The sequence below is a fragment of the Lissotriton helveticus genome, chromosome 5_1 (genome assembly GCF_964261635.1).
Source record: "Lissotriton helveticus chromosome 5_1, aLisHel1.1, whole genome shotgun sequence".
In the NCBI taxonomy this organism is placed as follows: Eukaryota; Metazoa; Chordata; class Amphibia; order Caudata; family Salamandridae; genus Lissotriton; species Lissotriton helveticus.
The window spans coordinates 707,403,617-707,417,419 of record NC_136065.1 but is presented as its reverse complement, the minus strand read 5'-3'; the positions used below and the strand labels follow the sequence as shown (position 1 = coordinate 707,417,419).

Here is a 13,803-nt window from a genome sequence, read left to right as displayed (position 1 = left end):
CCGTAGAATTTAAAGCCATTAGGCAGGGGTGGGATATCAGGGGAGGGATATCAGAGTTACCATGTCAATACCTTCTAAGCTGGTGAACAAGGGAACAATGCTCAGGGGAGAACAAATGAAAATGTAAGTCACAAAGTGTATGGAGAGAGGCTCACAGTGTCTTACATTGGTGAAGCAAATGGACTATTCAGGTGAGGGAGAAAGACACAAATACCAAAGTCCTAAATGGAAATGAATTATCGAAGAAGGAAGATGTTACTGTTATAAAATATTAGTGGAAGAAAGACAGGTCGCAATAAGAGAATGCAGGATGGAGGGATCATTACTTAATTTGAGACTGTGGTTTCCGGTGCTCAGCACCGGCACTTAATCATCAACACTGGCGCTTTTTAATAAGCACCAGTTAAGGACAAATTTATTCATGGTAGGCACAGGGAGATTAAGTTATTTGCCCAGAATCCCAGGATGTTGAGCCGAGACAGACTCGTACCTGGTAACTCAGCTTCGCATGTGGCAGCTCTGACCTTTACGCCACAATCTCGTCCTACTTTCATGATTAGTATTTGGTTCTGTTTTAGGGAGCACTAATAGGGACATGGGCTGGTACAAACTGCCTCATAACGAGATCCCAGGCACACATTTATTTATAAATTAACCACGGGAAGGGATGATCAGAAGGAATTTATTTAACTACCTTACCCAACTACTATGTCATCTACCTTTACACTGTCACACATTAGTCCCGCCCCCTATAATTAATATTGTCACATACTATTCTCTTCATCTATTCTTAATATGTTGAAGTACCACTCCCTCAGCACCGTTGCCTGGTTAGAGCTTATATCTGGTTGCTAGAATTGTAAATACTTTTACATCGCCATTCCTCAAAATCTACTCCAACTGCTTCCCCCAATTATAAACTCTACCTTAGTAAGGCATTCCCAATGTATCAGTGGGCGATTTAAACGCTGGTGAGGTATACAGTTAAGTTGGTGTGTTAAGGTTGAGAGGAACACTCAGTAGCAACTTTTAATATTGTGAAAAAGTGATTACTGCATAGAACAACTCCCCAGCAATAACGGTGAAGTAAGCGCATGATGAACGCAAGTATATGATGATCATCAAACTGGCTATAGATGATGAAGGATGTGTTTAACAGTAGGTAGAGAAATTGGCTTAATCGTTCTGTAAGATCATAACTTTAGCTTTGATCTAACTGAAAAGAGGTCTAATTGAACTAAGAGTGGTGAGGCTGGATTAGTGCAGATTCACATTTTCAAACTTGAACTGTACGTAGGGGATATACTATTTTACAAGAAGGTAAGATTAACAGATCAAACAGTGCATTTTTAGTGCTTAACTTAAAAAAAATTAAAGTGAGGAGAACACTATATCAGGACAGAGCATTTCGACCTCTCTGGAATGAATGGAGGTTCGGGGATTTTTTTCTTATTGCTGTGGGTGGGATGTACATCCCTGTCCAGTAAAGTCATTCAGGCATGCTAATGAACCTAAATAATGTTTTTTTTTAACAGCTCAGAGCAATATAATCACACTAACAAACTATGATACAGAGCAGGATTAAAACTGATTGAATTGCAAGGATTTTGTTTTTGGGGTGCCAACCTGCATTGATCTCCTGAGGCTGAAATAGGCGATAGTGGGGGACATTTTTCTGATAAAGGGGAAGGCCAATCAAGGTCACTATTCTCAAATGAACAAAGGGGTGCTCGTGGCTCCTTTGACTTGTTGGACGTGTTGTCTTCAAACACTTCATCATCTCCCATGTCATCAGAACAGAACTCTGTGCTTCCAACAAGTACGCTAGATGAAGTATTAGCCGGCTGTTGAGTTGAGCAGCTTTCCGTCTCATGGAGCTTATGAAGACATGAGCCCTGAGAAAAGGAAAAAAGATTGCGGAGAAACACTTTGCTTTTCCAAAACTCGCCATCTGGTCTTTCCTCTATGAGAGGTATAAGTACGGTGCTGTGGTTCGCTCCTATTCTGGAAGCACGTGGGAGATTTGTTGTTATGGATGAATCATGAGGCTTTTTTAAGTTGCTATGTGGCTTAAAAGGATTCATTTTCTTTTCCTTATGGTTATATTTCTTCATTTTGAGGCACTGCTCCGAAGAAGGGAGCAGTTTCCCTTCAGAGCATGTCCGCTCAATGTAGCTGGAATTCCGCAAAGTGTTTTTGGCCTTCTTGTCCACATCATTCAGCGATTTTGAGAATGGCAATGATCCATTAGCCTTGTCAGGCCTGCAAACCCAGACACAGTCTTGGGGGGGTGGATTATTCTTTGAAGCTTGAACAACATCCTGACACACTACTGTTACTGTGTCTCCATGAGTTAGAGAAGTTTGGTAAATAGAACTTTTCAAGACAACTGCAGACTGGCGTGGGATGTGATGGCAACAATCAGAAAGAACTTCACTGGAACTGCATGCAGAATCACGAAATCAAAGCATAGAAAGCAAAAGAAAACCAGAAATGTTAATAAAGAAGAAAACATGAATTACAATGGAAAAGTGAGAACTGTATTGTAAGTCAACATGGAGACTCCCAAATTACTATAAATGCAACAGTCATACTTCATTGAATCACTAAAACATGGTTAAAGTCCGACTCTAACCTGTTTACTTAAACACAGCAACTTTCAGCTATAATTAAAGCGTTCTAAATGTTGCTACATTCACATGGTATTTTTTCACACTTTCCCCATGCAGTTCCCCTTTGTACGGTGAACACCTCGCAGAAGAAATTGGCGAACTTATTACCTGCAGATATCCTGATTAGATGGAGTAACTGAGGTCCGAGAGAAACTGTGAGGAGCAGAGACTGACGTTGGACTTCCTGCCTGCAATGTTGAAATTAAATATTAGCTTTGTAGTTATCAACTCTAGTATAGAAGTACCATTTAATGATGGCAGTTGTGTGGTACAGATTTGGCGGCATTTAACTGAGGCTATAACAATGAAGCAGCTAGTGAATTATACAGACATGAGATGAACATATATTATAACAAGGCAGGGGAATAATTATTATCTTCTTTAAGTGCACAATGAGTTTTCACTGCATTTATACATTTTTGTGGCGAGACCTTGGCCAGAATGTAAGGTGGTGGTAGGGCGATCCAGTGCAATCGGGCCTTGAAGGTGGAAAGATCGGTACTGGGAGGTGGCATTTGGAGACGTAGTTATAATTTGAGGGGCGAAGTTGGTGGACTGTAACTTTCGAATATGTATCGGGATAGAATGTCAGAGAGAAATTTAGGAGCCTTACTGCTTACTACTTTGAATACAAGCATAAGGATCTTCTGTAAGGCCTGGTTCTTTTTGGCGAACTAGCCTGCTTGGTGTCGGGTGTTAAGGATGAGCTCACCATAGGAGAAGAAAAGGAATGAGGAAATATTAATACTTAAGAAAAATGTGTGAAGCGAGAAAAGGAGGGGCCAGATGAAAAGGCATCAAGGGGCTGATAGAGGGCTTGTGCAGATGTCTTTAAATACTATTAAACTGAGAATAAATGTTTGGAGAGGAATCAGATGAGCCAAGTCTGTGTCCAAATGTGTAGGTTAGAGGAGAGTAATCTGGTGCAAGGATACTCTAAGCTTTGGGTTTGTTTCCATTTTGGAAAACGAGTTGCTTGGGAAGGAGTGGTGGGGAAATGTTGATATGGATAGGGTAGTATTAGGTTTGGAGTGGGATAGTGTTTATTTATTTATTTTATTTATTTAGGAAGTTTTATATAGCGATGCTGGACCCAAGAGTATCAGAGCGCTTTACAAGGTAGGTAAACATATTAAGAAATAATCAACAATTTACAAATGTGCAGAAAAAAATTCACAAAAAGGTAAAACATTGAGTTAAATGCTAGAGGGGGAAGAGAAACAATCGGATAATAAGAGGGATAAAGAGGGAGTTGACATTAGGGAGAGAAGGGGAGTGAGAGAATGGAAGGAGGGAGAGGGGGTGGGTAAAAAGTGAATCATAGTGGGGCATTACAAGCATTACATGTATGAGTTTTAAAGGATTCCATAGTCAATAGTTTATGAGAAATGAGGGACAGTTGGCATGTGGCCAAGAGTAGATGTGAAATTGGTGTGCTGCATTTAATTAGTGAGTTTCAGATTGAGAGCGCATTGAGGATCACTATGATGGAGAGTTCAACTAAGTCGGGATCGTATCAAGTTCGTAAAAAAGAGTAATCGAAAGATTGGTATGATGTTTGCTTTGAAGGGCGCGCAAAGACTAGTGTATTGTGTTCTCAAAGGAGGTTGGAAGGCTGGGTTGTTTGCGTGTGGATAATAATTCTAAGTGGCTTGTTAAGTAGGACACCCTGCTCCCCCAGGTTGCGGCTGCTTTGAAGTGAATATGGAAGTGACAAGTTCAGAGTGGAAGACTAAGAGTGCAGCTCAGTCCTTAAGAGTCAGTACTTTCGGTGATGGCAGAAAATTGTAATGGAGGCTTGTGAGTCAAAGTAGGTCAATAGTGAAGAATGTTTTGTTGCAAACAGGCTGAGCATCCACAGGGAAAATGAAGCCAGAGTTCATAATAGGTGTTACAATGCAACTGAGTGGCTTTGTTGGCTTTATGAGTATATGAGGTTACCTTCGATAGATTTGAGGAGACAGAATTATGTGTAGATAAAGGGTGCAACTGGGCATAGATGATGTAGCGTGATAAGATGCCGAGGAGGTTGTGAGGTTGGCTGTATGTGTCAGACATTTTAGGGAGCATAAGTCATAGAAAGAGAAAGAATAGGATTAAAACAAGTACCATGGTTATTAGAGGTGATGAGATACAGTATGTAAAATGGTGAATATAGTGAGGGTAGAGTGCCTGTGGTCATGCAACTTATTATCTGATGGTCGCTGGACAAAAGTTACAATATAGCTCCACTAGATGTTAGCTGTGGAAGCAAAAGCACAATTAGGTGCAAAACATTTTAACATTTTTACAAAATAGCAAGAGAGTGCAAAATCACAACTGGGGGCAAAATCTGCTTTGGATGCAAAGCCACAAAATATTGTAGGACATAGCACAATATTTAAATAGCGATATAGCTAATCTGGGCGCATCAAAGGCAAACCCCTCTATGCCCAGATGACCACAATGCAAGAAAAAAACATAGGTGGCACATCCTTCTCTGTTCAAGCAGCCAAACTATGGAACTTTTTATTCCCAAAAATAAGATCCACGGAAAACTACCTTATTTTCAGAAGACTACTCAAGAGTTGGCTCTTGCCCACATAACCTCCATACTCCAACATAAATATACAGCATATCGCTCTGTATATAAGCATTTGCTTTGTACAAACGTGTATAATTATGTTTTCAAATATATAGATATTTGTTACTTCTACTTAACAAATATACTTATTAGTTATAATTAGATTATTCTATGTTTAACATGTATATAGGTGCCTGCATAAATTAAGTACATCTTTTATCGTAACTATTTATCTACAATTCACTATTGAATACAAAAAAAAAAAATAACGTACAGCAATACTTGAAAGTCTGAGTTCATTAAATAAAACTTAAATCTACATATATTACCTTCCTTATACATATATACCTTCCATGTTCTTATGTATCTTCATATTTATTACTTTGCTTTTAATTCAGCATCTCCAATGAACATCTCTAGATCTCACCCTATACCTCTCGCAATATATCCTCTGCCTCAACTCGGACTCATCTCAAACCTCATTCTTCTACTCTTTCCAATGCACTACCCTATAACTCTCTCTACCTTCACTCATCCCAAACCCCATTCCTATACTGTGACCCCAAAATAACCCTTTCTAGACTCGTCCCTCCTTTACCCTTCCTTGCATCATCTCATACCTATTTACTATTCAGATCTCCCAAACAAGCCTTTCCAAACCATTCCCTCTGACTCTTACCACCTCCACCTCCCATTTACTCATACCAAACCTCTCCAACTGCTATGAACTCCCCCTAAAAAAAAAATTCTAGACCCTTCCCTCTTCTATCCTTCTACTATTTGTTTTCAATACAAATGACAGGCTAATATGTCGATCGCTCAAATTAATTTCCCTATAAAAATTCCGCACTAATCTTGTTTGGGTTCCGGAGTAGCGTGATACCCACCGAAAAGTGCTTCAACACCCATCAGGGGTAGCAAGCGCTATATAAATGCAAACCCTTTACTCTTCTGTTCCTCCATTATCCTTTTTCAATAGAAATAACAAACCGGCATGTCCACCACTAAATTCATTTTATATTACCCTAGACTAATTCCCCACTAATCCTGTTTGGGTTCCGGAGTAGTGTGCTACCCACCAAAAAGCACTTCAATATACCATCAGGGATAGCAAAAGCCTTATAAATGCAAACCCTTCTCTCTTCTATCCCTTCACAATCCTTTTCAATCCAAATAAAAGACTAAAATATCCAGGCTCAAATTAATTTAATATTTCACTATTCTAATTCACCACAACTTTTTTGGGGGTTCGGGAGCTTACTGAAAAAGCACTTTGATGCCTCGTCAGGGGAAGTAAGCGCTATAGAAATGCAATTACAATGTATATAGTAAGCTTTACATGATGTGTCAAGGTATCATGATGGTGTTCTTGCAAAGTTGGTTTGTAAGCAAGTATAGTTTCCTAGAAACTAATCTGCAATGTCACAGTTGCACGTGGGGCAAAAGTCATTGTGTGAGAGTGAAACTCATAGCAGAAATCCCATGAAGCATATAAAATCGTTAGAACTTTTATCCGTTGAATTTATATCAAAAGAGGATACACATCAGCATGTTGCAGCTTTGCAAACGTCATCCATGGGATGTTTCCTAAGAATGCCATGGATGCCCCTAGCTTGCGTGTGGAATGCGCTCTAGGGGGAATGGATAATGTACACTTTGATTTTTTGATAGCATATTTTAATGCATTTAAAAATCCACCTGGCAATTCCAGCTTTTGATATAGGATTGCCCTTATGTGGTGGTGAGAAAGCTACAAAAAGTTGTTTAGTTTTTCAGAAAGTTTTTGTCCTTTCAATGTAGTTTGACGTCAAGCGTATGAAGAGCTCGTTCTGCTACTGAGTCTGATTGAGGAAAAAAGACTGGGAGCTCAACAGACTGGTTAAGGTGAAAAGCTGAAACTACCTTAGGTAAGAATTTAGGGTTTGTCCTAAGAACCACTTTGTTGTGATGTATTTGCAAAAATGTTTCTTGTATGGTTAATGACTGGAGTACACTCACTCTTCTAAGAGATGTGATCGCAACAAGGAAAGCTACTTTCCATGTGAGGAATTGTAACTCACATTTATGTAAAGGTTCACATGGGGACCCGTAAGCCTAGTAAGAACAATGTTTAGATTCCATACTGGAGGGGTGGATGCAGGAGATAACAAATAATGTTTTGAATTGAAGCATCTAGTGGATTGATTGTGTTGTTATTGCAGTAAACCACAAAACTTTTCCATTTAGCTGCATAGCATGCTCTAGTGGTAGGACGTCTAGCCTCTTTAATGACGTTCATGCAGTCTGGTGGGAGATTGAGGTAACCAAATCTAAGACTTCAGGCGCCAGATTGCTAGGTTCAGTTGAGCTGGATCTGAATGTCTTATCGCTCCATGGTTCTGTGTGAGAAGCTTTAGGGAAAGGTGCAACTTTTGGTGTGGAACTACCAAGAGTTCCAGCAGTGTTGTGTACCATGGTTGTCGGGCCCATGTTGGAGCAACCAGGATCATTGAAAGAGACTGTTGTTTGAGCCTGCGCACCAGTAACGGAATGAGCGGGAGAGGCAGAAAAGCGTATGCAAATCTGCCAGACCAGTTCATCCATATCGCATTGCCTTTGGACAGTCGGTGTGGATACCTGGAGGCGAAGCTTGGGCATTTTGTGTTTAAATGTGTGGCAAATAGATCTATGTCTGGGTGGTCCCACATTTGAAAAAACAGATGAAGAACTTGCGGATGAAGTTCCCATTCGTGAATTTGCTGTTGTTGACGAGTAAGCAGATCCACAATCTGATTGTGTATCCCAGATAGATGCTCTGCTAAGAGGTATATTTTTTGAGGAATGGTCCATCTCCATATGCTTTGTGCTAGGCGTGAAAGCTGCAGAGTGTGTGTCCCCCCCTGTTTTTGTACATGGTACATTGCTGTCATGTTGTCTGTCCGGAGGAGAACAGCTTTGCCTACGAGGTGTATCTGAAATGATTTTAGAGCGAGAAATATGGCCAGTAACTCCAGGTGATTGATGTGGAGGAGTTTCTGTTGAGGGGTCCACATACCCTGAAAGGTATGGTTTAAGAGATGAGCTCCCCAGCCAGTGTGCGATGCGTCCGCTGTTGGCACTATTTGTGGTACCGGGTCCAAGAACGGCCGCCCTTTGGAAAGATGTTGTTTGTTCCACCATTGCAGAGAGCAATATGTGCGACTTTCCACCAACACCAGATCGGTAAGTTGACCTTGAGATTGGTTCCACTATTGTGCTAAACATTCCTAGAATGGACACATCTGGAGTCTTGCATAAGGGACAGTTAAGATGCAAGAGGCTATCATCCCTATTAGCTGCATGAACACTTGAGCTGGTAGTGAGTGTTGTGGTTGAAATTTTGTTATGAGAGCTTGCATACTGGCTATCCTGGCCGGATTGGGGTATGCAAGAACTTTGGAAGTATCTATTGTTGCACCTAGATACTGTTGGGTGTGGGACGGTTGGAGATGTGACTTGGTGAGGTTTATTGTGCAGCAGCTGGATTGTGTTGTATGGTTGTTGTACACAATCGCTGCGTGACTTGGCTTTTATGAGCCAATCGTCTAGGTAAGTTAACACATGAATGTGTTGTCTTCTTAAGTGCGCTGCTACCACTGCGAGACATTTTGTGAAGACTCTGGGTGCTGTTGTCACTCTGAATCAAAGGACTTTGAACTAGTAATGTTGACCGTCCACTACGAACTGTAGGTATTTCCTGTGGGAGGGTGAATAGGAATGTGGAAGTAGGCGTCCTTGAGATCTAGAGTGGCAAGGAAGTCGCCTTGTTGGAGGAGTGGGAGGACCTGTTGGAGAGTGACCATGTAGAAGTGGTTGGATTGTATGTACAGGTTTAACGGTCTGAGGTCTAATATTGGCCTGAGATGGCCATCCTTTTTTGGAATGAGGAAATAAAGGGAGTAAACCCCTGTACCTTGATGATATAGGGGAAGTGGTTCCCTGCTTTTGCAAGAGAGAGAGAGAACCTCCTGCTTGAGATGTGCTGTGGACATTGGACATTGTCTGGGAGGTATGTGGGGAGGGGGAGAGAAGTGTGTTCCAGGCAGTAACCATACTGGATAGTTTGTCTCACCCACCTGTCTGTGGTGATGGAATTCCAGACAGGTAGGAACTGTGATAGTCTTCCCCGACCGGAGTGGAATGGTCTGGGGGGGGTTGGAGGGAAGTCACTGTTTTGTGGTAGGGGAGTTGCGGGTGTTACAACCACGTCCTCTCCCTCTGCAAGTCCCTCTAAAATATCCTTTGTTAGGGGAAGTTTGAGTGGGGCTTTTATAGGTGGAAGAGGTGTTTTCTGTGCCAATGGTTTTGAGGTGCCCCTATATGAGGAGCGACGAAAGGAACCTCTATAAGTTGTTGCCTGTAGAGCCCCCATAGACTTGGCTGTTTCTGTGACCTTTTTCATCTTTTCTGAAGATGTGTCCACAATAGGTCAAAACAAGTGTTCCTGATCCATTTATTCAGGATGGTAGACTGCACCTCCTGCTTAAAACCAGATATGTGTAACCACACATGTCTGTGTAGTAACACACTTGCATTTATTGTGCGAGATGCTGTATCCGCTGCATCAGGGGCACATTTAATAGAGGTATTTGTGATCAACTTTCCCTCTTGTATGAGATCATTTGCCATGGTTTTATATTGGTCTGGAAGATGTTGCATGAGCTTTTCAAGCTCATCATAATGAGCCCTGTCATACCTTGCTAATAAAGCTTGTGAATTAGCAATATTCCAAAAATGTGCCGCCTGTGATGCAACCCTTTTACCGGATGCGTCCAATAATTTAGACTCTTTGTCTGGCGGAGGAGCATCGCCTGTGGTTTGTGAATTTGCCCATTTACGGGCATTTGCTACTACTAGTGAATACAGAGGGAGTTCACCCTTAATATAAGCTGGATCGCTTGGAGCTGATTTATATTTCTTTTCAATTCTAGGATTGAGCACTCTAGCCCTGACAGGATCCTTAAAAACTTCAGGGGAATGTTTAATCATCCCTTTTAGCATAGAGAGAGTATTCGTTGATTTTTGAGGCTGCAAGAAGGTCTCTAATAAAAATCTTCCTCCAAAGGGACTGAGTGGAGTTGCACCCCATGATATTGTGCTGCTAGTTGCGCAAACCCTATGTTGAGGGGATGGCCTAGAGGGATATACATATGGCTCAGGTACATCTGGGCCTTTATAATCATCCCAAGAGTCATGAGTTGGGATACTGTGGGTGTCATCATCAGTATCCTCTTTATCATGTGGTAGGCCTATGTTCTCATCCCCACCCCCTATATCCTCATCATCATCTTGTGGTGCAGGTGAAAGAGGAGGCACTGGAGAGTGTGCTGGAGAGAGTATTATGTTTGGAAGCTTTGGAGGTGGAGAGAAAGGTCTCATAGGTGAAGGGGCTTTTGTTTCAAGGGTATCTCAGGTGTGTCTGAAGTGTCCAATGCCCTCTTTTTAGGTGGTACAGAAGTGACCCGACCGGTTACAGGGTCAATATTGTTTTTTGTTTAGGATCCGGTGGATCTGGATGAAATAGTTCTTTTGATCCACTGTCTTTTTTTCGGCACCGAGGACTTAGACTCTGAGTGGTGCTTTGGGTTGTCGTCTTTAGCTTTAGGAGGGGTCTTAGTCTCCTTCTGCTTAGGTGGAGTGTTCGACTCTGAAATTTTCTTCGGCTCTGAAGGTTTAGAATGTTTTTTTGGATCCTAAGCCTAGGGTTGACTATGTTTCGGTGCCGAAGAGTCTGGTGTCGACGGTACCTTGGGTTTCTGTTTTGGTGCCGAAGATGGCTGGCTTGATCCCAAGCTGCCTGAAGGTTTTGTGGACTTCGGAGCCGGGCCTGAAGGCAGGGCTTCTGAAGTATTGTCACGGTGTCGACCTAGACCCAAAGGTGAAGGTGTTACCGGAGCCTTGTGTTTTATCGGGGCAGGGGCGTCAATGTCAGTACTCACGCTCTGTTGACCTGGAGCAATCGTCTGATCATCTGAGTCTGATTCATCAGCTTCGGAGATGCTGACTTGTTCATCTCCTGTCCCTGGATCATCGGGCCTGCATCGAAGATGTTGCCCGGCGCTGAGACAATTGATTTAGACATTACGTGATGTCGAGCCCGGCAATCATATATGGTTTTTTTGGACCTGAAGGAAGCACAGGCCTGGCAGTGTTGACTCTCGTGTACTGGAATGTTGAAGACTTCGTGAAGATCTGTGTGTGAGCATTTTAGCACCACACTTGCATTTTTTAAATGGAGTCCTTTACATATGCTGGTTTTGATGGCGTCGATTGGCCCAACGACCCTTCTCGACGACCAGACTAAGATTTTGTTGGTTCTTGGGATACGCGTTGAAGGAGATCGGGATCGAAACAATACTATCGAACGGTGAGATCATGCGCATCGAAGGGGGATTGAATGCAACACTGACTGGAGCACAGCAAATCACATCCGAACCCAATGGCGGAAAAAAACTATCTGGAGAAGGAGTCGATGCCCATGCGCACTACTAACCAAAGGAGGAGTCACCTATCTCGTGACTGCAAAGACTTCTACAATAACAAAGTGCAAACATCCGAGCCCAACACCAGATGGCCATCTATGCAAAAGTAAACGATCTACAGCTCATATGCCTCAAACTGTTAGTTTCCAGAATAACAAAATTCAGGTTTACAAATCCATTTTAGGAGATAATCTTGACAGAGGATTTCAAACTCCAACTTAATCTTCACCCCAGATGAAGATGAAAAGTCAACAGCAGAGAATTTCTATTGGTATGTGCAACCACAGAAATGTTCCCATTTTAAAAACATCGCCATGTAAAAGGTCAAAAGCTAGTGTAAGCCTTGGACTTTCTCGGCATGAGTAATAAACAGAAGATTGCAAGATGACAAACCACCCAAACAGACTTATCACAGTGTCAAGTCCAGGTCTATCATAGACTTGACAATCTTATCACTTCCATTAATTCCATATCCAAGGCAATACTCCATAAAGTATACCACTCCTAATGATCACTCCTATCAGCTGCTCACACTGGGAATATGTCCACCAACACATATCCGTGCCCCAGCAGATGTTGGCCTAAAATAAACAGCAAATTTGAGGAGCTTTAAGTGGAGTAAGTAAGAAAACAATAGCTGAACTGTCTCATCTAGATAAAGATTTACTGGAGACTAGTACCATAACCTCAAGCAATCTAACTGAAGCATGGAAGAAATGTAGTATTAGCCTGTTAACACACGCAGCTACAACCAAAAACAATACACAGCAGTCAGAAAAAAGGTACACCAGACTTTCTTTCAACTGCAAAATTTTAAAAAGGAACTAAGAAGTTTCATGAGAAATTCAAGGAAAATGAAAGGTCACTCCTACCCATGGAAAAAGGTAAAACTACTGAGAAAACAATATAAACAGCAGCTCTGGGAAGACGGGAAATCAATAACAGATGCGTTCTGGGGAAAGTTAATACACAGTTCAAAGCAGACCTACTCCAGGAACTTCTGGGAGACAATCAGTGGGCTTAATAAACCAGCTAATATACCGAACAACTCAAATGTGGCAGAGAAAGTATGGGTTGTGTACCTGGTGGAACCAGTTAAGAAGATCCGGGAATACAAGCAAAACTAATGAATTCATAAATCTGAGGGGCTGGAGTTGGAAGAAATTAACCAGAAAGTGAACTAAACAATAATATGTAACATAGATAATCCCAATTAAAATGCGTAACAATGGAGTCCCTTCCTGGTTTGGCTATCCGCACGCAGCACAGACACTACGCAAATCCCGGAAACCTCCGTAGCCACCCACTGACCGTATCCCACTGCATTTCTTCCTGTCGACCACTCGCCACCAACTGTTCCTATGTCACGCTACTGCACCACTGGTTGATTTTTCGCTTTCAGTACTTAGTCACGTCTATACCTGTCCACTACATAGAACCTCTCTTTAATGCCGGTCCTAGTGCTTTTTGTACCTGATTAGATGCCTCTGTTTTGGACTATTATGTTAATCTAATGTAATTGTTTATGTTATATATCTCAGCAATCCTGATCTGTATTGTGTATTGCTTATTCTAAAATATCAATAAATAAATAAAAAATAAAAAAATGTGTAACAATGGGCCTAATACATTTGAAGTCACGCAAACAAGAATCCCTGAAGTAGAACAATAGCCATACTTGCCGAACGAGGTTAAAAAAATTATATCAGCAGGTCAGTGTGATAGAGCATCAGGGCCCAATGGAATTCCACAAGCTTTCTTTAAACAGGACCCTCAGTTACAGGTAAATAGGTTCAGGGTTCCTTAAAGCTTTATTCAGCACAAATTATGTGAAGTATAAAAGCAAAAGTTTAATACAGTTCATTGTATACAATGTATTTAAAAACATGCATCTCCTAAAACTGAAATTCACATAGTGTCAAGACAGTTAAAATAAAACATAAAATAGGAATAAAAATACAATGAGATACACAAGTTATGCATGATTGCACCGAGTTCAAACAATAGCCATTACGGTTAAAATTAAGTTCTTCTGACACTATTTGAATATAACCATTTAAACTCTCAG

The 13,803-nt window shown here is 41.4% G+C and overlaps 1 protein-coding gene across 6 annotated transcripts in view; it reads right to left on the bottom strand.

Moving 5' to 3' along the window:
- LOC144754853 (uncharacterized) overlaps window positions 1–13,803 on the bottom strand; it is a 979,506-nt gene that overhangs the window by 49,888 nt on the left and 915,815 nt on the right. For all 6 annotated transcript variants that reach the window (XM_078643112.1, XM_078643111.1, XM_078643113.1 and 3 more), the window contains 2 exons: window positions 2,781–2,860; window positions 1,627–2,442 (listed from right to left, as the gene is read on the bottom strand). In XM_078643112.1, coding sequence (XP_078499238.1) covers window positions 1,627–2,442; window positions 2,781–2,860 — 896 coding nt within the window. The remainder of the gene's footprint in view (window positions 1–1,626; window positions 2,443–2,780; window positions 2,861–13,803) is intronic.